Below are 24519 nucleotides of genomic sequence, written 5' to 3'. Positions count from 1 at the left end.
ACATCCGGAACGGTGAATTTTCCAACGAGCCTACTGCCTGTTCCGTGGTAAAACTAATTACGTGTACACGGTTATCGTGCACTAACCGAACGAGTGTCCTTCTCGCCCTCTCCGTTGCACCCCTTTTTGAATATGCCCGTATTCCCCCTACTGGCCCGCGAAAACCAGATACTAATTATAGCGGACAGAGATGCCTGGATAACACGTGGTGCATGGAAACGTTCAGGATGACGTAGCGCGACACCAGCTTTCGCGTGGCACGAGTGCCGCTAATTCGTATTTAAAGGTTTATCGGTCGCGTTTCGCGCGACAATTTCACGGTTCACAGAATCCATGTGACAGCCTCCGCTTCGGTGGTCCGCCACCGGTACATTCGCCACAACGAGGCTCCGCTCTTACGCCCACATAGAAGGGCAAAGTCGTTGCTGTTTCGTGGCGACGTGGAGGGTGAATTCTGCCAAGGGGTTGCAGATAGTATAGGAGTAACGGTAGTCTTAGCGAGTACAGAAAACTGCAAGCGTGTCACGTCACTCGAGCACTGTGCAAGTAATTTAACTGGCGAAGTACTCGGTAATAGTCCTGAGACTATATAAACAAAGCTGCTGGTTAATTAATCAGTCTAGGAGTCGGAGCTCGGTAATGGTTCCTGAATAGATTCCAGATTAATTGTCCTGTCGTTTCTTTGAGACTCTTCACCGTGTCTTCGCGCTACCCGTGAAACTTTTACTTACTTCTGATCATACTATGCAAGAAAAGAAAGATTACGAAATTTTTCACTGACTTTATGAACCAAACATCACGCTTCTTGCTAAACTGTCCCTTCAAACGAAGTCTGGTTTTTTCACAACATTTTTTTCAACATTCACGCTTGGATTTCAAATGGGATCTTTATCTTTTTGGTAATATCGAGGTTTGCTTTTAGAATCCATCTATCCTTTTAGTAATATAGTGGTTAATAGCGGTATAGCACAATCAATGCTGTACACGTCCGTGTATGGTCATTATCATCTATTTATCGATGACCAACTACACTGACTACAGCATCGATGCCTCGTTAAGCCTCTAATGAAGCTGGCTACAATGCTCACGTTACACATTGGAATACTGTTACAAAAGGGCACGTGCTATTTCTCATACGTTGATGGGCTAACCTATAAAACTTTGAGAAGCTTAATTAAATGAACGTTCAAAACTTTCTAACCCTCTCGGGACAGATGTTTGTTTCGCCCATTAAAGGTTATAACGAATACTTTGCTCCAAGCATTTTATCCACTTTTCCACATTATATGCATTTGTACATTTTTGCATATTGAAATTTTTGCTATAAATGCATGAACGTTCGCAGTATACTCAAAAGAGTTAAATTCCACGAATATAACAAGGAAGAAATCTCGCGTCTATTGATGTAAAATTTTTCAAGAGTGGTACAAGTCCGGGAAGGTCTGGGGAAATTTACCGGCGGTGGTCTCAAGCATTTTCACCTCGTTTCCCTCGGTGTTCTCAGATCCTCCTCGTCTTAGGGTAATACAAAGGGATCTAAGAGGCATTTTTCATCCAGCGAGTATTTTTTACTTGGCTGCTGCTAATTCACACCGCTTACGCTCTCTTTCTACCATCTTGCTCTCCCGCTTGTTAGATTGCTCCATCCCTTCTTACGGCTTCACCATCGTTACGTCTCTTCTCCCCACCCATGAAACTTGGGCAAGAGCAGGCGGGACGCCCGTACTTTGTTCCCTTCTAGCCTCGATGCAATTTTAATCTCGAATTCCAAGAAAATTACCTTGCCGTCAGAGCCGTTTAAGGGGCTACTAGGTGAGATTGCCCCTGCTACCTGTCAGCCCGCTTGACATATACTATATTATGTAGCGAGATCGGCTTTCTTGAAACTATTTTCGTTTTGCCTAATTTCGCTCCCCGTTATCGTTTATTGTGCCGTCCGCTCGCGACTGCGCGCCCTCCCTTGCACCTCGGAAACGGAAATCTATAGGAACTGGCCCTTCCTCGTTCGTCTGTCGTCGATATTAAAAACATCAGTCTCCGGATGGAACGTCGAATAGCTTCTCTTCTTGCCAAAGGAAAAGGATTCTTCCAGGCAACATTAATTAACCGGAGTATTTCTTTATTGGATAGAAGCGCAGGAATTCTTTTTTTTTTTCTTTGGATGATAAACTGGTTCTTTAAGAATTAGGTTCGGTTATTTTTAAGCATCGACCTGGATTTTGAAGACAAAGGTTGTCAGACGCAATGTCATCTTGTAATGTTATTTACCATGTTTAGATCGGACAATCTAAGTGGATTATATGTTGGAAAAGAGAGACAGGATATTGTAATACTTTGACACAGTATTAAATTATCAACGATATTTATAGGATTGCGCTAAAGAGAATGGAATATGATATTGGTTTATTAGATAATATTGAGTTTCATTTTTTTTAAGCATTGACTTAAATATTGAAAGGAAAAATGTTGGCGAGGTTAGCTTATAACTTCAAGATATCATTTATTTACTTACTTCTGCTCTAAATTATACTTAGATTCGATATAGAAGATCGTATATTCTAAAAAAGTGATGATATTCCGGCAGTCTGCAGGTTCCAATGAAATGGCGATAAAGATATTTCTAGGAGATGATCAATTATTATTATATATATGAATTTATCGTTTTCAAGCGTAGATCCGAATATTTAGAGGAAAGATTATGGAGAAAATGTGTCTCACTGCAAACTTTGAATACTTTTACCTAAGGCAATAGTCGAATTCAATTAAAAAAATTTTTCATTTCGAAGGACAGAGAATAAAATTCTACGTACCTGTTGCCGCATAAAACGAAGTACTGAGGTCGCTCCTTGAGGGCGAGAAAAAATGCTTCATCATGTTTAATAATAATAGTAACAATAACCACTTTATTGCCACATACATAAATAGATGGACATGGCCGATGTACAGCGTGCAAGCTGGATCACACAATCAGATCCTTTTACAGTGAACTACACTTGCTTCTCCCTTTAATCGCAAAACACGCTCCAAAATAAAGGTTCCTCTAATGCGACGTGTCACTCTAATCGGCGTATCCGGAACCGGGCGAAAACACACAGATTTTTGCGCACACTCTAGAAACGATAGTTTTAACACGGCAAGATATATCTCTTCATACGTCTTTCTCTTTCTTTCTCATATGCATTTCCATCTCTCTCTCTCATTCTCTTCTTTTTAAACTTTCGTTCGATAAGGTTCAAAGGAACTGCAAATCGTTGCCTATCGACTGGTCACATGAACGATATTTTGCGCAAAAAAAAACCAGCAAGGGAGAATTGGGCGGGGGAAAATGATTCGACCTAACGACAGGGCAGAGACAGACAGGAACGAGATGACGATTCGATTACCAGCCGCTGACTACCGATAATCCATTTCGTTAATATACAAGATATACATTCATTTCGTAGTAGCTTCGCTGTTTGTCGATCCACAGATCGGGAATTAGCACCGCCATTGGAAACACGGTTTCTAACAGTGTTCATTTGTTTTTCCCTTTTCATCTTTCGCGAGGCGCCAACGCTTTGTCCATAGGATCCAGCGGGATAAAACAGCGAAACGCGGACCTAAACGATGGGAACCAGCGTTCACGCGTCGTTCTAGAGCGGAAACATCAGCGAAAAGCGAAAGGCCTCGGGCGATCTCGGGACTTCGACTACCATGCACCGCAACCCCCATCAATTTCTACAACTTCCGCGCGACAAATTTCGATCACCATCTGCTCGTTCCGCTCGTCAATCTGATTACATCGCGTTTTATCGTAGGATCGGTGTCTTCTCCATTGCGAGGATCTTTTATTTAGATTTTTTCAAACATCGAGTCGCGTCTAGCTTAATCGTTTAGTATTAGCAAATCGATTTGTCCGCTTGACACGTCCCTTCGGACCTAGCCAAAAAAAGTTTGCCGTTAGCACAGGCACATAACTGATAAATGGTCGTGTCTCTCTGACTTTGGTGAGAGGACGTCCTGCTGGAGTGCTGCTGTTGCTGCTGCTGTTCTCTCGAAGAGTGTGCTTGGTTAGGACTGGCTGTCTTCAAGCCTTTCATGAAGAGAGTCTTCGCGTCCAATTTGATGCCGCCGTGTACGCTTTGAAGTTTCAGATCCGTCAAACAGGAGGCTGAGATCTCGTTCGCCCAGGATTCAATGACCACTCGCTGGGGAGCGCTGATCTTCAGGGATCTAGTTGCTGACTCCAGTCTGTTGACAGAGAATTTGTCAATAATTGCATACAATTATTTATTATTGACATGTAAGTTGACCGTTGGAATGACGCGTGAAATTGCGCTATTCGCATTGCATGTTTAAAGGTGCTATAACATTGAGTCGCTATGTTATGTTATTAATTACGCTATGTTATTAATTGATACTTCATCTTCAAATTCCATTATAATTTCTATTCAATATTTTACTCTTTCTATTATTAATATACCATTTTCTACCACTATTTGTATTAGTAATATGAAATTGACGTCTGTTAATCAGATTTCTTCAATGCACCCTTAAACGAATAAAAATGTTGGTCGACGAATATGAAATGTTGTTTGTCCAAAGTTTCAATTTAACGATTCCATGCTATCGTCTAATTTTATCCTTTTTGTAAATTACCAACTAAATTAAAGGAAAAGAAGGTTGCTTTGAATCTTGCTTGCTACAAATATAGAACACAAAGAAATGGAATTAATATATATAGAGAGAGAGCGATAGAATCTCAGGTAGGAAATACAGTAGCATATTGCAGAAGCTAAATGCGATTGAAAACTTGTAATATCGCGCGACAAAATAATATGGCAACTAGTCGACTGCAACGTCAGACTCGCAATAATCGATCCTTCTTTCTAAGAAGTGGTAAAGCAGGGTCTTCGACCGTGCCTTTCTTCCAATACTGCCTTCTCCCTTGCATCCCCTGCATCCCTCGTCATCGCCGACGACCTATTGCTTGCAGTCGAAGTATCTCGTTCGTTCGAATCCTCGGTATTTCATATCTGGCATAAATCCAATCCTATGAATATAATTTTCCGCGCGAGCAAAGTTTTATTGTAATCGTAAATCCGTCTGTAAATTGTCCGACACTATCAATAATCGCGGTATCAGTGCGCCATCCGCTTCGTTCTTTCAAACCATCGCAATTTCCCATCTCATAATACGCCATCTTCTTCTACTATCCGCGTTTCAAAACGAAACGTCGTCGTTGACATTTAGCCGCCAAGTGGTTCAATGAATCGAGAAATCGATGTGGCTACTGAATATTTGGAGCTCTGTTAAATCAATTGAATATGATATAATGCAGATTTAAAGACAAGATTTAAAGGCAATATTTTGAAGATTCCCAACGTTGAAGCAGAAAGAAGATTGAAGATTCGGAGCAGAATTTGTGTCACGACTGTGGGAACGTTTCTTTAAAATATCTTTGTAGTTTCTGCGAACCATATACTTGAAGATGATATTAACCTAGTTGAAAGGTTAAAGTTCTCCGGTATCTTCTTCTGCTGTGAATTATTATTTAACTACGAGTATATCATCCTTAATATTATTGCCATGTAGTATTATCAATTCGATATTGTTCGTAACTAATAAAATGCAGGAATTAACTTATCTCGTTTTTCATTTAATGTTGTGCAAATAATAAAATGTTTTATTGCATTTGTTTGACGTTATTGCTTTCTAAAATAAAATAAAATGTACTAGAGTAACCAAGTTTACCAATATTAACGCAATTTCTTTTAACAATAGCTTTTAAGAATTAAAAAAGTATGCAGGGGTCCTATTCATTTTTATATGAATAAATAAAGATTTAAATGAATGGAAAATACACGGCCGTTTGAATACGTAACAGTTTTTCATCGCGGATTTAGTTCTCATTGGTCGCAGCTGAGCGTTGGCAACAAGTTCGATCGTATTGTACACGAAACGATTAAATACTCAATGAGAGTAAGGTACGCAATCTTTGTCAATGAATCTTCCCATCAATTACACGATTCCAGACAGAATTGCTGCCCTCTCGTTTGACCGACGCCATATATTTAACATGTTACCACGAAGTTTAATCCCACGGGAGTATGCGTCCTATTGAATGCAATTCGGTATGATTATTTATAGTCAGGGGACTACAAGAAAAGTTGGTTGGAATATCGAAACGCTATTTGTGTCTAGAATCCAGCATCCAGGATGATTATCGAAGAGATGTAGAAAGTCGACCCAAAATGTTACGCTGAGTTTGTTGAACCGGATCGAAACCACTCTTAGATATCCCCGAAATAAATATGGGACAAGACTATCCGCGAGAAATTATCTCAGTCATTTACTTTAGTGCAGCAATTGTAAATTGCTTTGTTGGAGATTCGAGAAGTCTTTAATCAAAAATCTCTTTTATTTTGAAATTATTGAATACGTTCTTTTATATCTCAGATCTTTTATCCATTATATCTAGTGTTCCCTAACATAAGTTTCAAGTTGTGACTTAATTTTACAATAGCCAAAATTAACCTCAAAAATGATCAACGATTTATATTGAACTGGCAGTGAAAATTTTCGAGATGAAACTTTCTACAAATATAATTACAATTAAATATTACCGCGACGATTTTAAAGGAGAATGTTAAATATGTCCGTGGTATTTCTTAGATTTCTATACGTCTATCAAGCTATTTAACTCTCATATGTCCCTTATCTTAACAGACGTTTGACACATTACGATAAATATATATGTCTTGACTATTTTATTATCTGTAAAATAAAAGAACGTAGGAATTGAACTATTTATCCTTCTAGTATAGTGACTCTCTATCGTTGTGTAAATTTTATATTAAATCACAAATTAAATTAGGAAAGCAAAGTATGGATGAGAACCGATCATAAATTTTTTCTAGAATATTTATGCACACAAGCGAAGTATATTCGCTTATTGCAATTTCCGTTTTATGATTACCTGAGACCACGACCAGATTCCCCTCTGACCAGAGGCGTTTGAACACTGCCCTGGAAAACAGCACCCCCGTCGCCAGTCACCCTCAACATTTCTGCCCCCACCACCACCTGCTCCCTATCTGCTGAGAAGAGAACTCCTCCTCGAGGGTCGGTTATCCGGAAACCTCTCGACACGCAGTCCACGCGATCCTCGCCTGTAAAGTGGACAAAAAGACAGTCATCTGCCATTTCCCGTTTCACAATAAAAGGGAACGAGAGGTATAAAAAGAGAAACGAAGAAGTGGAAACTTCTTCAACGGGACAACGAGCTCGTTAGAAATCGAACCAGAGATCCAGGAATCACGTTTCGCTGAATGTTTAAAAGGGATAATGGAGTTTAAGTTTGCCATGGTATCCGTTAGTAATATGTAACGAATCTTCGTTTACATATTTATTGTACGTGCCCTGAATTCACGCGTAGATTTAAATCGTTATGCTGCAAAGAACGAGGAATTACTTCGAACCGTTTTGTTTCACCGACCGAATACAAGCACTGACGTATTCATTTAAACGTTTAAACACCTGAAAAGAGAATACGTAATTGAATAAGGATTTCTCGAGGACTTTGTATGTTAGATGAAAGATATATATCTTTCGTATTCCTTTGGGAAAATTAAATGAATTTTGTTATCTCAATTTTGTTTCTATGCACGGGAATGTTTGAAATTCCGATCGTCATCGACATTAATACAGTGCACCGATGCCTTCGACGTGACGATTGTCACGCGATTTAATTCCATAGCAGTAAAACCGATGTGCAAACGTTCGTGTCCATTAACGGGTACATCTCATTCCTGTTCCCGTTGTTATCGATATCCGTTCCTTTTGTTTCTCGAATGGACGCAAGGCGAACATATCCGGTGGCATTAAAAAAATTCTGCAAGGAAGAATGAAATAAAACTAAATATTCATTCATCTTGAAAGGGGACAGGATTTTGAGGACAATTACCGCGCGATCCTATAAATCCTTTGAAAATCCGAATAATCCCATTTTTCCACAGGATATTCACGTCCTGTCTCTTCAAAGAGTTCTGAAGATTCTTTGTTACAATTTCAAGGCTCGGAGAGAACGTTTAATTTCGCGATCTATACATTTAACATTCCGATTAAATACTAATCATGAATTACTCTTCCGTTTCAAACATTTCACGATTTAAATTAACTCTGACCGCAATTTTAAATCGACTCGTTCCTCTCTATCGATTACGAATCGACCAACAACGTCGAATTACATTCAAATACAATGAAACAAGCGATTGCAAATCGAATATCTGTATCAATAGTTCGTTTCCACCGATCGAAACTGTAATCCAATATTTCGTTGGTTAATACTTTAACAATCATTCGTCGAAATGTGATGGAGAGACAAATTGGCTCGTTGACGAATTGAAACTATGCAACGAAAAAATTCAATGAAAAGGTTCAACAAGAACGTCGAATAAAATCATTCAACAAAATATTTTGTCAACTATATTCTTACCAACGGTGAACCGGGCGAGCAATCGGCCATCGTGCGACCTGGCGGAAGCGGTGAAGTTGCTCCAGGACTCGAGCACCAGATTCTTTCCTCGTCTGGATCTCAGGCTGGAGGCCACCAGAGCATCCAATACGGCGGCCTGACCTCTAAGCTCGACCCCTCCGGGCACTACCTTCAGGGAGCCGATTCCCTCCTGAAAGAAGAGGAAATGACTGTCAGGAAATAAACGAGCCTCTCTGTCGTGGGGTTCTTTCTGGGTCGGCCGTTCACGATCGTCGAAGGAATATAGAAGCCGTAGGCCTCCTATGTTAAAATTCGCTTGCCTCACCCGATTCTAACTGCGCTTCCGTTTCCTTTCTTCTCTCTCGTCCTTCCTCCATTTCCTTCTTTCATCTTTCCCTCTCTCTTCTTCTATCTTTTCTCGTCCCTATTTTTTCTTATTTTTTTTTTTCACATTTCTATGGATCCATAACGGTCGGCAGATATATATTTTGATATAGTCTCACGCCATGATTCAACAGCACGAAAATTAAATACCATCGGGCCGACATTATTGCCGTTTCAGACGGTTGAATAATAAATGCGATGATGAGCTACGAGGCCTCACTACTACGAGCCACCACCACAACCCTCCTGCTCTAACCATTGTGAAGCCAGGGACTCGTTTGAAATATTTCTCGCATAATATTGGAACAGTGGCGAGGGCAGAATTTTATTTCGACCACTAACTCGGGGGTGTCGCGTTAGCTTGTACCGTATTGTCGAGGGTATCGAGCGAAATATCGAGCTTGCTTGCTCGCTCGTGGCTTAAGAGGAGAAACTGCCACATGACGAACCGGCGAACGTACTATAAAGCGGACACATTGCGTATATGTATTTCCTGTTTCGTATTCGTCTCATAAACTTCGGATATTCTTCCGTTTACTCCAGGATATACGTTCTTCATCGTCGTCTCGTTCTTCCTGCATCTTCACGTAATTTTCACGAAAGACATTCAATTTCCCGTTACATTAATTGCGCTAGGAGATCGAACGCGCGCGTGTCTATAAACTTCTTTTGTTTATCGTTTTTCCAAGAGCATGTTCAGGGACCCGTCCATCCTGATCGACGATTCATTTTTACGTCGATCGTGAGAGGAACGTTCGCGGTAATTGCGTTCGAAGCGTCTAGACATGGGCATCTTGTCGTCTTCTCGAGAGAAGACAGAAGAGAGGAGAGAGATTGCTCTCAAACTTGAAACGCCAGCCACGAAAAATTCGCTCCACCCCTTTCCATCGTTTTACGTTCTAGCTTATATAGTACATATATCTAGATCGTCGTCTCTACATTGGTTTCCGATGATTAGCCACTCGATTGGAAGCAATCACCACGCGCTAGCCTGTTCCGCAGTTTCCACTTATTATAGCGACCGATCACTACGAAATGCGGCTACTAGTTGGGTAAACGCCAGTAAACTCGACCCAGCTGCTCCAAAGTCTCGCCGAATAATCGTGGCTTTGGGATTTTCTGGCTACAAAATGCGTTTCAGGGAACACGGGCGATCGAATTACCCGGTAGTCGATTAAGTTTCATCGATATTCGTGAATTCGGCCAAAAGGTGATGGTCTTAATTGTGGTTAAATAAGAATGGTATAAGCGCTTAAATGATTTAGCATTAATGTGAGTGCTATAGTAAGTATAGTGGTATAGTAAGTATAAGTGGTATAGTAAATATAGTAGCTGAGTGAAGATGAATTAGAAATGTTAACCGAGGAATCGAAATAGTAACGGTTTAAGCCGTTGAAGATTTTCAATAGAAATTGAAATCGTTTTCGCCAATTTGAACATGTAATGACATTTGAATTTTTAGCTCTGATTATATATATATTTAGAATAGATATTTAGAAGGAGAATTAATTTTCACATTAACAAAATCATCTTTTTACACTTAAATACATCATTTGCCATTTCAACTCCTCAATTTTAAAACGGAAAGAAAACGTAATTAATATTCGAATTCATTTGGCCCATGAACGATATTAAAATCCAGCGTAACATTCTAAAAATATCCGGCGAGCAGTAACGTTGGTTTTAAGGCTAATTTCGTGCGATCGTTACTTTATACGAGCGTGTTCTACCTCTCAGGTAATTCTTGGACCCTTTCCTCAAAAAATTTCACTTCGGGCCAGCGGAAGAACTCGGCGTTAATTTTCGCAGCTAATTTCTAGCGGTCGGTACCCGTTAACTCTTTTTTCTTCTTTCGTCCATGAAGCGAATTTCCTCAACCACAAAAGCAGAAACAACCTTCGCCATCCAATAATTAATTCTTCGTCTCGTCTTTTAAAAAATGATCCCCACAAGCTGACTCTTTCGTTGCTCTCGTTTTATATTTGCACGCTGCTTCAATTAAAAAGAAACAAAAGAAGAAAACCAGAGAACAATATTCGCTTGTAGAACGAATTACTAATACACGAATATTATTCTCAGACATAATAGTGAGAAAATTGACGTTCGTTATGTTTGAAAATTTGCGTGTTTCAATCTAATTCTCTTTTACTAAGACGAAACTCGAATTAACTCTCAACAGCGTGGCAAATTAAAAAGATCGTGGTCGTTATTAGAAGAAGAGGGCCGCGTTCCCGGTTCTCGGCAGTTCTAAGCTCGATCTTCGTTTAAATTCCCGCAGCCGGAAGTCGAGAGCAGCGGCGGCAGCGTACTGCCGAATGCGCATATACGCATAGCTGCGGCCGTGGCCTGGTGCGCTCCTTCTCCATCGTGGCGCCACTCGATTAGCCAAATCGTTCGGAAAACGATACGATCTCTTTGCTCTGTACTTAACCGTAACCGTAAACCCCAATGGCGTCGAGAGGGCCATAGCGGTGGCTGCCTTTTAGAATCGTCGTACGCTGAAAAGGCGAACCAACCGAATCGTTGGATCGCTGGAAAGTTAAAGGACAGACGTCGTTGAACTTTTCACTGCCTATCCTGCCATTCGGATCAAGACGCTACGAATTTTTGATCGACTGTTACCTCAAAGTGTCTTACTTTCTATTTGCGTCATTTGATCGTCGAATTAGGATCACACAGAATAATGTCATTCTTCTATTTATAAAGCTATTTCGTAAATGATAAGATTTATTCGGTTACTCGAATTGCTGTTAAAATATATAGATGACGATGTACAAATAGCAATTAATTTATTATCAGAAGTTAATTGACAGAGTTTCTTTCATCGAAGAAGTATTCCTGTATTCTTGTAGTCGGACAACTTATTCTACTTGAGCGATAGTGAATATGTCTGTAGACTATTTAGATCGTTTATATACTCATTTTTGTACATTACATTACTTTACGTATAAAACCTTCTCACTTGTGCGATTCTAATTCGATAACAAGGGCTCGCATATAATATGGCATTGCTTATTTAAATCTACGAAAAATAATTCTTGTTTTTTAAGTAGACGAAAAATGGTTCATTTGCCAATGATTTAAGGATATCAATCTCGTATTATTTTTAGGTGAATAAAATGACAAGATAATACGAACATTCGATTTTGAAATAAAAGTGAATTTATCAGTAGTAGAACAGATATTTCGGTCGCCCTCTAAAGAGAGACTCTTGACATCTACGCTATCATTGGGAGCATGGATTACGAATCTCGTTTCTATTTGCGTTTCCCACACTAGTTTCGACTAAATTCGATGTTTCGGAATGTTTTATTTAAAACGTGAGCTCTTGACAGCTCGAACTTGTACTCCTATCTATGTAACTATCAAAATTTCCACCTAGTTACATCTACTGGCTGAGGTAGGTACAGATCACGAGTTTTTAAATAATATATCGCTGTAACTCTACATCGGTTAAGGAAAGACTGGCTTAAAAACGTATAGCAAGGAACATGATAACGAGATAATTTTATGCAATAAGAAATTCCACGTATTTATGCAGAATACTCTTAAAATTTGCAACGTAATAACGACTGAGAGTTGATCTCACTTGTTTGAAGGATTAAATGCTTTCTTTTTGAATGTGTTAGAATGCGCCTTGTTCCGATGTTAAGTATTTTCTCTGTATCTATATTTTTATGTATCTGCATTCTCACATGTTTACGCGTTTTATCTTCCACTTTGTAGATGAAAGCTATCACGAAATTATACGCGTTTGTTCTTAAACTTTCACTCAAAGCGTGCTCGTCCCATAGTTATATCAAAGAGCAGTCGTTTATATTACAAAATGCAAAATTAATGACGATCCTTCGATGTTATCACGTGACATACAACGTGTATACACTAATGTATAACAACTACGTTTTAGTTCGATATTATGTATATAAAAAGGCATGATTTAATTCGAAAATTTTGCAACGAAAGCGTTATATCTTTGTAGAAGTAGCATATTATTAAATGATACTTGCACAGTTCCTTTCGATAACTTTTTGCCTATTCATTTACTTTTCCTGTGATTTCTTCTTTTTGTTATGAAAAAACTATTTCGTAAAAATACATAATACGAAGTGGGATAAATCTTTTATTTGTTTTTTACTGAAATCATAAAGTCTTCTTTCATATCGGAAAACTCTTTTTATCGGTGATACCAGATTTTTCTCTTTAATTAACGCATTTGTCGTTCAACTAAAAGCAAAGTTTGCCAGGTAATATTTTATAAATGTACATAATAAATAACTCTTTTCAAATTACATAGGATGTATACCATACAGAATACAATACAATACGCATTTATTTCTATATATACAGAACATACAAATTTCAAAAAATGTTACAAATTAACCGAGCAATCAAATACATCATAAAATATAAAATGACACGAAACCTTCGATGTTTTCCCTGGGCAATGTAATTACAATTTTACTCATACGAAATATAATGTGCGGAAAGTCAACTTTCGTCCAATTAATCGATCCAGATAACAACAATATCTCGACTCAATGTGGCCCGAATTGTGGCCGAAAACCCATCCAATAATCACAGTTACGAAAATTAATCTAGCGACACGCGATCAGCCCGGTTCGCAACTTTCGTCCATTGCGCGCTAGCCGTGGGTGGGAGGGATGAAATTAGCTGGATTCGATTTCGGCATGAAATCAAATCAAATCGACTCGATCGCGATAGTCGTTTCGTTCTTTCCTCGGATGCTATCCGCGTTTCCAATTATTATAAAATCCTCCATTTTTTGTGATTTTGCATTGTACGCGTATCATATTCTCGGTTAAAAGCAACTAATCAATTGAAACAAATGCTTCTAATTTTTTTAGATACGACGGTGAAGAAACTACTGATACAAATAGTTTGTCGTTTGTGCTCAACGTTGCTTACCTATAAGCCTTAAAGTACTTTAAAATGTTTAATGTCAATTAATTAAATGATAGATATATGAATTTATTTGCTGTAAAAGCGATTCTAATTTTGATACGTTGCGTCTTTTTTTTTTATAAGGAAATGAGAAAAAATTTATTTTCCGTTAGTAATAATTCAAGATAAAAGATGGTTCTACAGTCTAATAATAATTACTTGGCTAAAAATCACAATAATATGAGTTAAAAATTGCCAGTACATGAATTTAATCACATATTTTAATTTTTCGGCATATCGATCGGCTAGTTTCGTTTTAATTAGTATAATTAATTAAGATATGCTCTGCTGGAATACGTTTTTATGATTTTGCAAACTATAATGAATTTTTAATCAGAACAAATCTAGAATATTCCGTTTTATTCGCAGTCGGAATACGATGATTTGATAAAATATAATGAATTTTTAATAACGACAAATGTAGGACAATGTCTAGCTAATTTACTCCAACTGTGAAATATAATAGAAACGGTGCAAAAATTAAGTCGCCGTACTGAAAAGAATTAAATCAAATGACCACTCGACTTTCAGTAAAAAACGAAAAAGGTTATAAACATAGCTAATAATATCAGAAGAGTAGTAGATCTTTTCTTTGTTCATATTTACCAGTCTGTTCAGCGATTTACGAATGTAAGATCATTTGAGAGATCATGCGACGAACTGACCCAATATTTTCCCCCTGGCTAGCTGCTTCAGATTCTTAGGAGCTCCCATCGGACAAGACGAGTGCTCACGAGGAGTGCCCCGAGCGGGACGTAATGAAATCCAAATAACACCCCTTGCACGTGTATATCATCATAACGACGCCCTCGGAATGCCGCGCTCTGAACGGCTGCTCGCCGTCCATAAATTAATACAAAGCGCGTTATTTACAGACTTTCGAACACCATTTTCACGGCTTTGCCAATTTAGTCGCTGGCCATTTTATTCTCATCGATCAATTTCCTTCGGTATTATTTAACTAATATTAACGTTCTGCTGCTATTCTATTTGTTCAAAATGTTTGTTCTTCGCGAATCTATCATGCACAGAGTGTTCACGTGAATTGTCGACACTATCTTTTATTACTGGTACGCAGTATGAAAAATATTGTTAGTAAAAATTGATTTGCCTTAAACGGATAACGTATTGGCAACGAATTTGTCGACAACAGTTCTTCTATTTCGTAAAAAAAAAAAGAATGTTACATTGTATTCTAGCGCTTTCTTCATAATCTTGTTCATGTGCATTCATATATTTGCTTTATTCCATCTTTAGCTTTGATTATTTAGCTTTGATCCTTTAATATTTTTCTACTATCAAGAACACAGTACGTACACAGTAAGTACACAGGTTACGTCTAGATACTGCTGTGTGTACTAAGTTCCATATTGTGAAGTTAATATGAATGTAGATCAGACACTATAATATACTTCTTGTTAATTCGAATTCGTGTCAATACCTCTCTTAGGATATTACAAGAGAAGTGGTATTCAATTTTACTATGAAAGATATTGTTCTCAAAATATTTCTCGAATCACTGTGCTATCCACTAATGCACAATAAATAAATTTTTTTCCATTTAACTAAATATCTATTTTCCATTTAACAAATCCTCCCTCACAAAACATAAAATAGAATCTATCCCCATCCTCAGAAATTACCAACGTTTTATCTTGACTAAATACAAATTTCGACGAACCCGTGTGCGAGCGAAATTAATTTTCCCATGCGAGTACTTGGGATTCTTTTCGTTAGCTCGTGACCCCTGACCGTGAAGAAATTTCATCGAATCTCTCCGTGCAGACAGTCGACTGCGATAAAACAATTCCGTTGTGTTCTTGTTTAAATTTCCGTTCGTTCACTCTACATGTGGCATAACATTGGAATTAGTCCGAAATCGAAATGTTGAAGTGAGATGCAAAACGAACGTGTTCGAGCACACGCAATGCACTGACCCCTCTGCAGGACTGATGGAGAAATGCTTTCCTTCACGTTCCTCTCGACAGCACCTACGTATACGATACCTCCCCCTATAGGAAGTTTCAGAAAGTTGATGGAAAACTTTAGAAGTATGTATCCGTGAATAGAAGCGGAGGAATCTTAACATTTCTGTTGCTGGCGACGCCACAATATCGTCTACTTATTCTGTTAATTTCGGCGGGCAACGCTACACTCGCGTCGTGTCCTTTGCATCGCATTAAGAGCTTCTTTACGATAAACCTATACAAAATATAGATTTCGTCCATTGGTGCAGAAAAGTATGAAAATCATCCGCCATTTAGTACAGAAAAATACGGAAGTCGTGTGGAAATTTTGTACAAAAGGATATGGAAATCCTTGAATAACTTTAAAGATAGATATTTATGCTGCAAATTTTTATTAAATTTTTTACTAAAAAATATATTTGCCATAAATACCTTGTAATTTCTATATAGATTTCCACACTGGTTTCAGGTTTTACCAATAGAATCATGACAATCGTGTGTCATTATAATGCTAGCAGAATTGCAGAATGCTTTACGTAACACACACAATACGAACGTGAAAGTTTCCTACGATAAGCGATCAAATACTTTCCTTTTCGTTAGTTTCAACAAGCGATTCGACATCTTTCCTCGCAGAATTATCGTTTAAGCAATATGGAAGAACTGTGAACAATCTTTAGATGAGTACTGCGTAATCATGAAGTTCGGTTCTATATTCCTGAAACACCTTGTACACTTGTCCGCACACGCGCTTAAACCGCACGTAATTATACATATGCAGGTGGTACGTACACCACGTTAATGCACCTCACGTAATTATCCCGAGCTGGACAGGAGTCGTCTAACTTTTGCCGCGAGTAATCCGACTGGTAGTCCTGTCAGCACCCTCTACGTGGCGAACCACTCGCCCCTCAACGTCGAGGACCAGCCAGACCACACCCCCACCCCTGCAGTTACATCGTCGTGGCGACATTGCAATTTCATGTTATTTTACGTTGTGCACGGCGCAAGGATTAAATCGCGGAGTGTACTGATGGCGGATGGTCTCGCTATCCGGCTAGGATTTACCAACGTCCGGTATGATTTCGTAGTTGAAACGCGGCAATACAGTTCGCTGCCAGCGTTGATACATCGCCGACCGGGATTAGCTCGTTTCATTTCGTTTTCGTTTCGTTTCTAGTTGCTGTGCGATGAGGAGAAGAAGAACGGAGGGATGACGGTGAAGCTTTCTGGATGGAGAGGTATGAAACAGCGTTAAGCATAGGTGAGTCAAGTAACGACAGGGGAGGAGGAATTTGAGGAATTGTAGATTTAGTCCGAACAATTGCTTTCCGATGGATATGGAGGGATGAGTTACGAGGCTATGAAAGAACATGGTGAAATTTATGGATCGATTAAACGAAATGCTACGTTCTGTTCTTAAAAGGATGTTTAAAACATTAATATTAAAAGAATAATAGGATATTAATCGGATATTAAAAGAAATTGAAGCAACTATTAAAGATAGCTTAATTTAAGTTGAGCCTTAACAGTAATGTTTAATTTGATTTAGCGGATATATTATAATTACCCTATCTATCTATTCTGGCTATTAAAGAATCTTTTTAGGATCTCTTAGAAACTTAAAGAAACTCATTGTCGAAAAGTTTGTCGAAAAGTTTTTCAAAAAGTCGTTGAAAGAAGCAGTGCGTATGCTACAAACTTTCCGGACACTCTAAAGAAAGTCTTTCTCGATACTGGATTTGTAGAGTGTATTAGCGTAGTTATCAAGCGATTATTGAAAAGTGGACAGCAAACGAAGCTAACGTTTGATCAGAGGGAACAGGTGATTTTTATATTGATATTTATTATATTTATGCTCTTTTATTTATTTCAATACTGCACTGGATAGATATTCCAGTCAACTGCCAATTTGTTTCATATTCTATGGATATTTGGAGAAGATGGATGACTTGTATCAATTATGTGCAAATCTCTCTCACGGCACACTTAATGTTCCTCTTACTCCTTCACTGGGTCATATGGAAAACTAGAGCATGCTGTTCTCCTTGCAACTCACTCCTCTGTTTATAATAATTTAACAATCCTTCTTTGTAATATAAATCCATCACAAGTTACCTTTAATTATGTTATATCCTATTCATTCTCCGATGATTATGCACCATTATATCGCTCGTTAAGCGGAAAGCTTTGCAAATAAGATAATCGATAAGAAGACGGCTTTAAAAGTATCAAGAGAAAAAAGACCATTGGTCCGTGAATCAAAGAATAATGACGGGCGACTTCCAACGGGTCACGTCGTGGTTAATATTCGAATCGATTCGCTGCCGAATGTAACGGATCGAAATGGGTGTAATTATCATTACCGCCGGCAGCGAATGAATTGTTAATCCGCTGATAATTCAATCGTGGTATTTACCGGGTGAAACTCAACGAGCATTGACACTCGTTCTATCTAATGCTTCGATCCCTTTTGTGCATGGTATATGTGGCAGCCCGTGAATGTGTGTGCGCGGGTCGGACAATAACCTGATGAGAGATACCTCGAAGAAATGGTGATGCTCTATAATGAGCGGTCCTCGCGCAGATCATTTTCTTAAGATAACGAGAAGAGTGGTAACTTATACCGTGCATATCGTGGCTCATCGTTTTTCGTTTCTATTTATATCTTTACGTCTATGTACGTATAGTTAATAATTAAATATCTAGTGCATACATGTATAATATAATTATATATATATATTTCGTACACATCTTTTGCATTAATAGGAACAATTCTTTATATAATTTACAAAGAAGATGCTAGGAGACGGGACGCCCCAAGGGCATCATTAACGTCGGTACAGTCTCGTTCGGTCCTGGCATCCTCCTTTATAATACTCCGAGCCTTTTCCAGGTGTCTCGTTTTCCCCTTCGTCTCGGCCCCTTCGGTTTCCGTCACTGGCCTTGCCACTTTCTTCTTCCTCGATATAATCATTTATTGTATTCTTCGTTCTCTAATTAATCTCTGCCTCGAAGGGGAACTACTCTATCCAATGCAGCGAAAGACACTGCGAGATACCTTTCGGCGACCCGGTTACTCTTCTCCCTCTTGCTCTCTCTGTTTTTCTATCTACGTATCGTACGACGTTCTGCTTTCTTCTATCCTTCTTCATCTTCCCACCTCAATAGCTCTTTTATTTCTGCATTTTCTTTTTGTTTTGTTTTGCGCGTAGTCGCAGGGATTAAAAACGAGGCAACGTGAAAAAAAGAGGAAGGGAGAAAATAACGAGAAATACAAAAAAAAGGAGAGAGCATAGAAGAAATAGAAGGAGAAGGGAGTATGGTAGGCTTTGAACGAGTGGTAAACGAGGCGACACGAATACGCGGAAAAGCGCGAAAAGACTGGTGAATGAACACCACGCATCAGCCAGGCCACGGTTTTGAAACTTTGTCTCGGGAAACCGTGTTGTTTATAGTTTTTAATAACCCAACTTTTCGCTCGTCCCGTTGCCTTTGATCACGCGTAAGTACACCACTGCAGCGGTAATTACTTTATTTCGGACCAAGCTGATAAATTCTTTTGCGATGCGTTTCACGACGCACTATGGCGACGCTTTTAATGTACGCAGTCACAACGATACTAATAGGAATAGAAGAAGACCGACGAATATCCTTTTCATTTTTCAGTGTAATATCCTAGACTCTGCGTTCGATAACAACGGCACAAATTGTTTTTCGTGCTCTGTAAAAGCTTTCGGATTACACGAAAAATCTTTCTTACCAACATCGAGTTCGAAATTTGGTATCATCTCCTCTCTTAATTAAAAAATGCATTCGCCTTTTTATCGGATAACTGTACTACTTAATCGAGACATTCCATTTACATACAAATATTGTTTTGCCATGATATTTTCCAAAATATTTCACGAGCGTAAACTTATTATGTCCAAGTGAAGTCGCTTGACTTTCAGTAATTTGAAGCACTTCACTAATTGAATTTGTTGTTGTACCTGACTTGCTGAGTTTCAAATAAGGTAAAAGCGAAGTTCTTCCGACCATTCTTCGACTCAAAAAGAACCACAGTTACTGGGTAATGTAGTATTCTTTCCAGTGTTGCGGAAATACATTGGTTGCTTGGACTAAATCAATTCTTTGTAAATTTTCTGTTTAGTCATGTTTTGTGTACATAACATTTTTATGATTATAACGAAGACCATAATCAAGGTTAACATTTCATAGATATGCAATCTTTTTCTTCTCATTATATACCCGTTTGAAGTCAAATGGTTTGAATACAAATAACTTGATTAATCTGAACAATACTTTCAAGTTTAATATAGAAACTACATTTCTCATCCTCAATAATATCCTTTTATCTGCTCCTTCCTTTTTTTTTTTTTTAATATAAAATGTATTTCCAACCAAAAGAAGAGATCGCGCTCCACCATGGAAATTCACACGAAATATTGTTAGGATCATCGAAAACCAGAGGTGAAAACGTTGGTGGTACGAAAGGTGATCGTCGTAAAATGGAAGAAAAAATCGTACGTTTCTCCGCGGTTGAAATCCCTGGGAACGATAAACTCGTCCGCCCGTTGTTCGATCCAGTTTCACTGGCCAACAACTATGGTACCGGTGTACGTTCAAAATTCATGGCGCCGTGCCCGGTATACTGTACTTGCACTTGCTAGCTTGGCCGCTGTAATAGATATCCTTTAATACTAACGCACCCGCTTATATGCAATGTATATACAGGGTGACCCGGCCATTTCTCACGCATTTATTGGCCGGCAGGGCAACTTTTCCAATGAATCAATATCGACCGCTTTGTCCGTTGTCCTTCGTCGTTACGTTTCGTTGTTCGACAAGTTGGCCACAGTTTATGCAAGATTCATCCACCGTGAGTCAACGACCGGTAAAATGTAAAATTTTAGAAGTATCCGTTTCGCGAAAACTTCTATGTCGATAGTCTTCGTTGTTAACATTCTATGCTTCGCTCTCCTGTGCAAAATTCGTGCGAATTTGAATATTTGAAATTTGTACACGACAGCTGAAGAGAAACGAGAATTTGCGCTTTCTATGATTCGTTCGTTGATAAATTTTCAATAACGTATTCCGTCCGTGAGAATTCATTTCATGAATTTTTGAGAATTTCGAATATCGATCTCTTGACAGGACAAAGACTCATCAAGATGACTTCTGTTTGGACGTTAACCGGTTATATTTTTATAAACCATCAACCGATTTCCCGGTGAATACAATGGCTATTATTTCGTTGATTAAATCAATAGATATGAGGTCGTGTAAAAGTGGATCCGACTTTATTGCACGTACCGGATAGAATTTTGTCCGGCGGGCCAGCGTGTAACGGTCATATTTCTCCGAGCCAACGCGTACAAATTTTCATCATTTATTTAGCCCGCGGAAACTGTTTTCGAATTTTTATCGGCACCCTTGCTATTAACCTCCTTCCCTCCCCCATTTATCGATTCGTCGCCTGGTTACGCGGCGTATAATTGGATACTGGATGGAAAAATATGGGAAAAAGGACCGTGTTACGAGTTGCTGATTATGTAATGAAATCATTTTATGGGTTTACAACACTTTATGAAAAATTCTAAATTTTCGTATTTTACATGTTTCCATTTGCTATTTGAAACTCTCTTGCATATAATATTTTACGAATTTTAAAGTGCAAATTACTACGGGTTAAAAGTCTTTATAACTATTTGTGTCTCTTTTTTTAATTATTCCGTTGAAAAAAGAAGTTTGAGTTCAAACAGCATAAAACCGAAAACCTATATCGCCAATTTAGCTGTGTAACCGCGAAAAGCATCGAGAATCGCGTTCCGCACAATCTGTTAATTTCGGCGGGCTACGCTGTTTGCAAATTATAAATTACTGTAATAAACAGAAATATTTTCTTTCCCTCTACTTTTTCTGATTTTCTTTTACGTTACACGAAAAGTGCCCTGATAATCAGCTTATACGATATATAAATTTCATCTGCGATTTTGTACAGAAACATATGAAAACGTGCCGCAGTTACAATATTAAGAAATTAATATACAGCTACGATAAGAGCCATAGTTAGAAAGCTTCGGATAACCAACTTATTACGTAACGAAGCAACGGAAGAAAGAGCTCGAGAGCGGATACGTCGGTATATCGCGACACGGGATTCACCTTGACCCTCGAATGTAACGCGGCTGTAGTGTCCCTGATGCAATATAAGAGGGAGCCGTATACAGGTGAACTCCATATGGATATAGGAGAGTTATAGAGGTCGATTTCGTAAGCGATATTACGGAAGAGGCATGGGAGCGTTTGCTTCGCTACCGTCCTGTATACGTAAAGCCGTTAGTGGCAATATAGTATCTGTATACGGTGCCAGCCAACATAACGTTTCGAGGTGATATTATATATTGTTCGTAATCGAAGATCTCGTAAGACCTTTCGATCCGACCGGAGATATTGGAAGCGTTGCTAGTTATGAATTTCCTTCTTACCGAGCCAACTTTACGACGGAGTTCGCGCACTAAATTCTGTTTCTCGAGCGACGCGAACATCCGCGATGTAAGCGAACGAAATTTTACGACTGAATTGGGGTGAACGGAGCCAGTGGGACGTAGAGGGGAGTGGGTTAAGTTCGGATGGGTCGAATACAAAAGCGAGGATAGTCTCGATAAAGTTGAACCATCGAATTATTAGATTACCGGAAAGCCAAGGAAGAAGAATATGCGGGGTCGAAGAAAATATTCGTAGCTGCTGCCTGGCTCGATACCATTTCTGCAAATATCTAAATGTCGAACCGGGTAATTGATTTGCGATTCAATCAATCAACAATTATCCTGCCTGCTCGATGTGTTCTTGAATATTTATGGCGAATGAAATATTGGATATTCGATGATTAAATTTTCATAGGCGATAGTTCCATTTTTATTAATATTGACAGGAACACCAGCTTGCTATTGTATATGTAATTTTCTCTATAAATCACTGGACACTTGCTAACTTCAACCCCTTAAGCCGATAATTATTCATGGACAAACTAGTAACTCCGGAGATAATTAATTTGGGAATTCAGTAAGTTTTGTGGCAACTGCTTTGAAGTTATATACAAAAAAACTAGTAGTAGGTAACCCAAATAATTCCATTTATTCCTGCTATAAGCCTGCGAAAATAAATATTGAAATTCGGTAGCATTTAAGCGAAAAAGCGTTAGGATTAACAAAAATACATTCGTTGTATCGATTAAAAATTTTCATTTCTGAAATTTACATTATTTATCATTTGAACGTTTCAATTTGAATAATTTTGTAATCAATATTATTCAAAACTTACGGGAACGAACGACATTTCATTGTTCATGTGCATGTGTATGTATGAAACGAAATTATCTGTAAAAAGCATAACTTATTCTTGGAATCTCCGATAAAATACACCAGAAATGGTTCGCTCGTCGATTATCCAACTTCTTAATCGAGAAGAACGACTTAATTTCCCGAAGACGTTGCCCGCGAACAGGATCGAGCAAAGCCAGATGGTTTCGTGATGCTTGGGTAAAAAGGTTTTTCGCAAAACCAGGAGTTCCGCACTCGCTCATCAAATATGAAAAAGCGGAAAAGAATGGTGGATAAGACTGCTAGAAAAAGGGGTGAAAGGACAGAGTATAAAATATTTCCAGACTCGCGAGTGTATCGCGTTTTCGCTCGTATACGTCGGCTAACACACAAGGCTAAAGTATTTTTGCTATGGATATGAACTTCGCGCGTCTCGGGAAATTTCAGATCCAGCACGATCCACGATTCCCACTGTCGCTGATAACGATGCGATTTTTATAAACGGACTCGCTTTCGTGAACACGGACTCGTTCCATTTCACGCTTCAAGGATGACACCGTTTGCATTTTATCGTTCCGCGTTGTTCTTCCCGGGGAGTTGAGTGTTTCATTGTGCCTTTGGATTAGAAATTTATTGTTCGTTTCTATTTAGAATCCGTAGAATAATTTTGAAAGCAGCAATTACAGTCTTTCGTTGGTTTTCTATCTGTTAAGAATCGTTTACTAGATTACGCAAGTTACTACGATTCGTACGATAAAGTTTTCTAAACTTCAATCCATCTTAACAATGTTTAGAATGTTTATGGCAATGATTCGAAAATAATTTATTAATAAAAAATTGATCCGATTATAGGGTGTCTTATTCTCTCCGAATGTTTCTATATTTCTAGTAACTCTTACTCTTCCCGAATTTGAACAGATACAAAAGAATCGACCGAATATCTTATTTATTCGCAGCAGTCAATGATGAAATTTAATTATTTTCGTGATAAATTTCTTTAAAATTTAATATAACCAATTTATATGAAATTTCTGCTTCGTTAAGGCGTATGATAGGAAAAGATCGAAGTTATAGACCTGGCAAATTCAAACCTCAGAAAAAGATTTCATACGCGCCGAGCTGATAATCAAACGTTCGATATTGCGGATGAACGATTGGTGGCGGTGGTTAAAATCGAAAGCTCGAAAAATGCCTTACGTCCTTCGTAAATCGTCCATCACGGGGTCGAATCCATCGACAAGCCAGACGAGGCCAAGCAGCTCGTTCTTCTCTCCTACCTGAACCTTGTCGATTAAGGTAAAGACGATGGAGAAATCCCTTTCTATATCCCTGCTCGAGTACGCTACACCATCTCAGACTCCTCTACTCTTCACCGCCTATATATCCGCCATTATCGAATTTATTT

The 24519-nt window shown here is 38.6% G+C and overlaps 1 protein-coding gene and 1 long non-coding RNA gene across 9 annotated transcripts in view; both read right to left on the bottom strand.

The window, feature by feature from the left end:
• Nucleotides 1–2875: 2875 nt before the first annotated feature.
• Nucleotides 2876–24519, bottom strand: part of LOC126918241 (zeta-sarcoglycan) — a 215068-nt gene continuing 193424 nt past the window's right edge. For all 8 annotated transcript variants that reach the window (XM_050725943.1, XM_050725941.1, XM_050725937.1 and 5 more), the window contains 3 exons: nt 8477–8666; nt 6959–7151; nt 2876–4230 (listed from right to left, as the gene is read on the bottom strand). In XM_050725943.1, coding sequence (XP_050581900.1) covers nt 3879–4230; nt 6959–7151; nt 8477–8666 — 735 coding nt within the window. In that variant the 3' untranslated portion in view covers nt 2876–3878. The remainder of the gene's footprint in view (nt 4231–6958; nt 7152–8476; nt 8667–24519) is intronic.
• Nucleotides 7477–8322, bottom strand: LOC126918271 (uncharacterized). The gene is made up of 2 exons (XR_007711288.1): nt 7946–8322; nt 7477–7873 (listed from the first exon to the last, which is right to left on the bottom strand). It is a non-coding gene; the product is annotated as an uncharacterized LOC126918271 (long non-coding RNA).

This window comes from Bombus affinis, chromosome 7 (genome assembly GCF_024516045.1).
Source record: "Bombus affinis isolate iyBomAffi1 chromosome 7, iyBomAffi1.2, whole genome shotgun sequence".
NCBI classification, from domain to species: domain Eukaryota; kingdom Metazoa; phylum Arthropoda; class Insecta; order Hymenoptera; family Apidae; genus Bombus; species Bombus affinis.
This window is presented reverse-complemented; position numbering and strand designations above follow the sequence as displayed.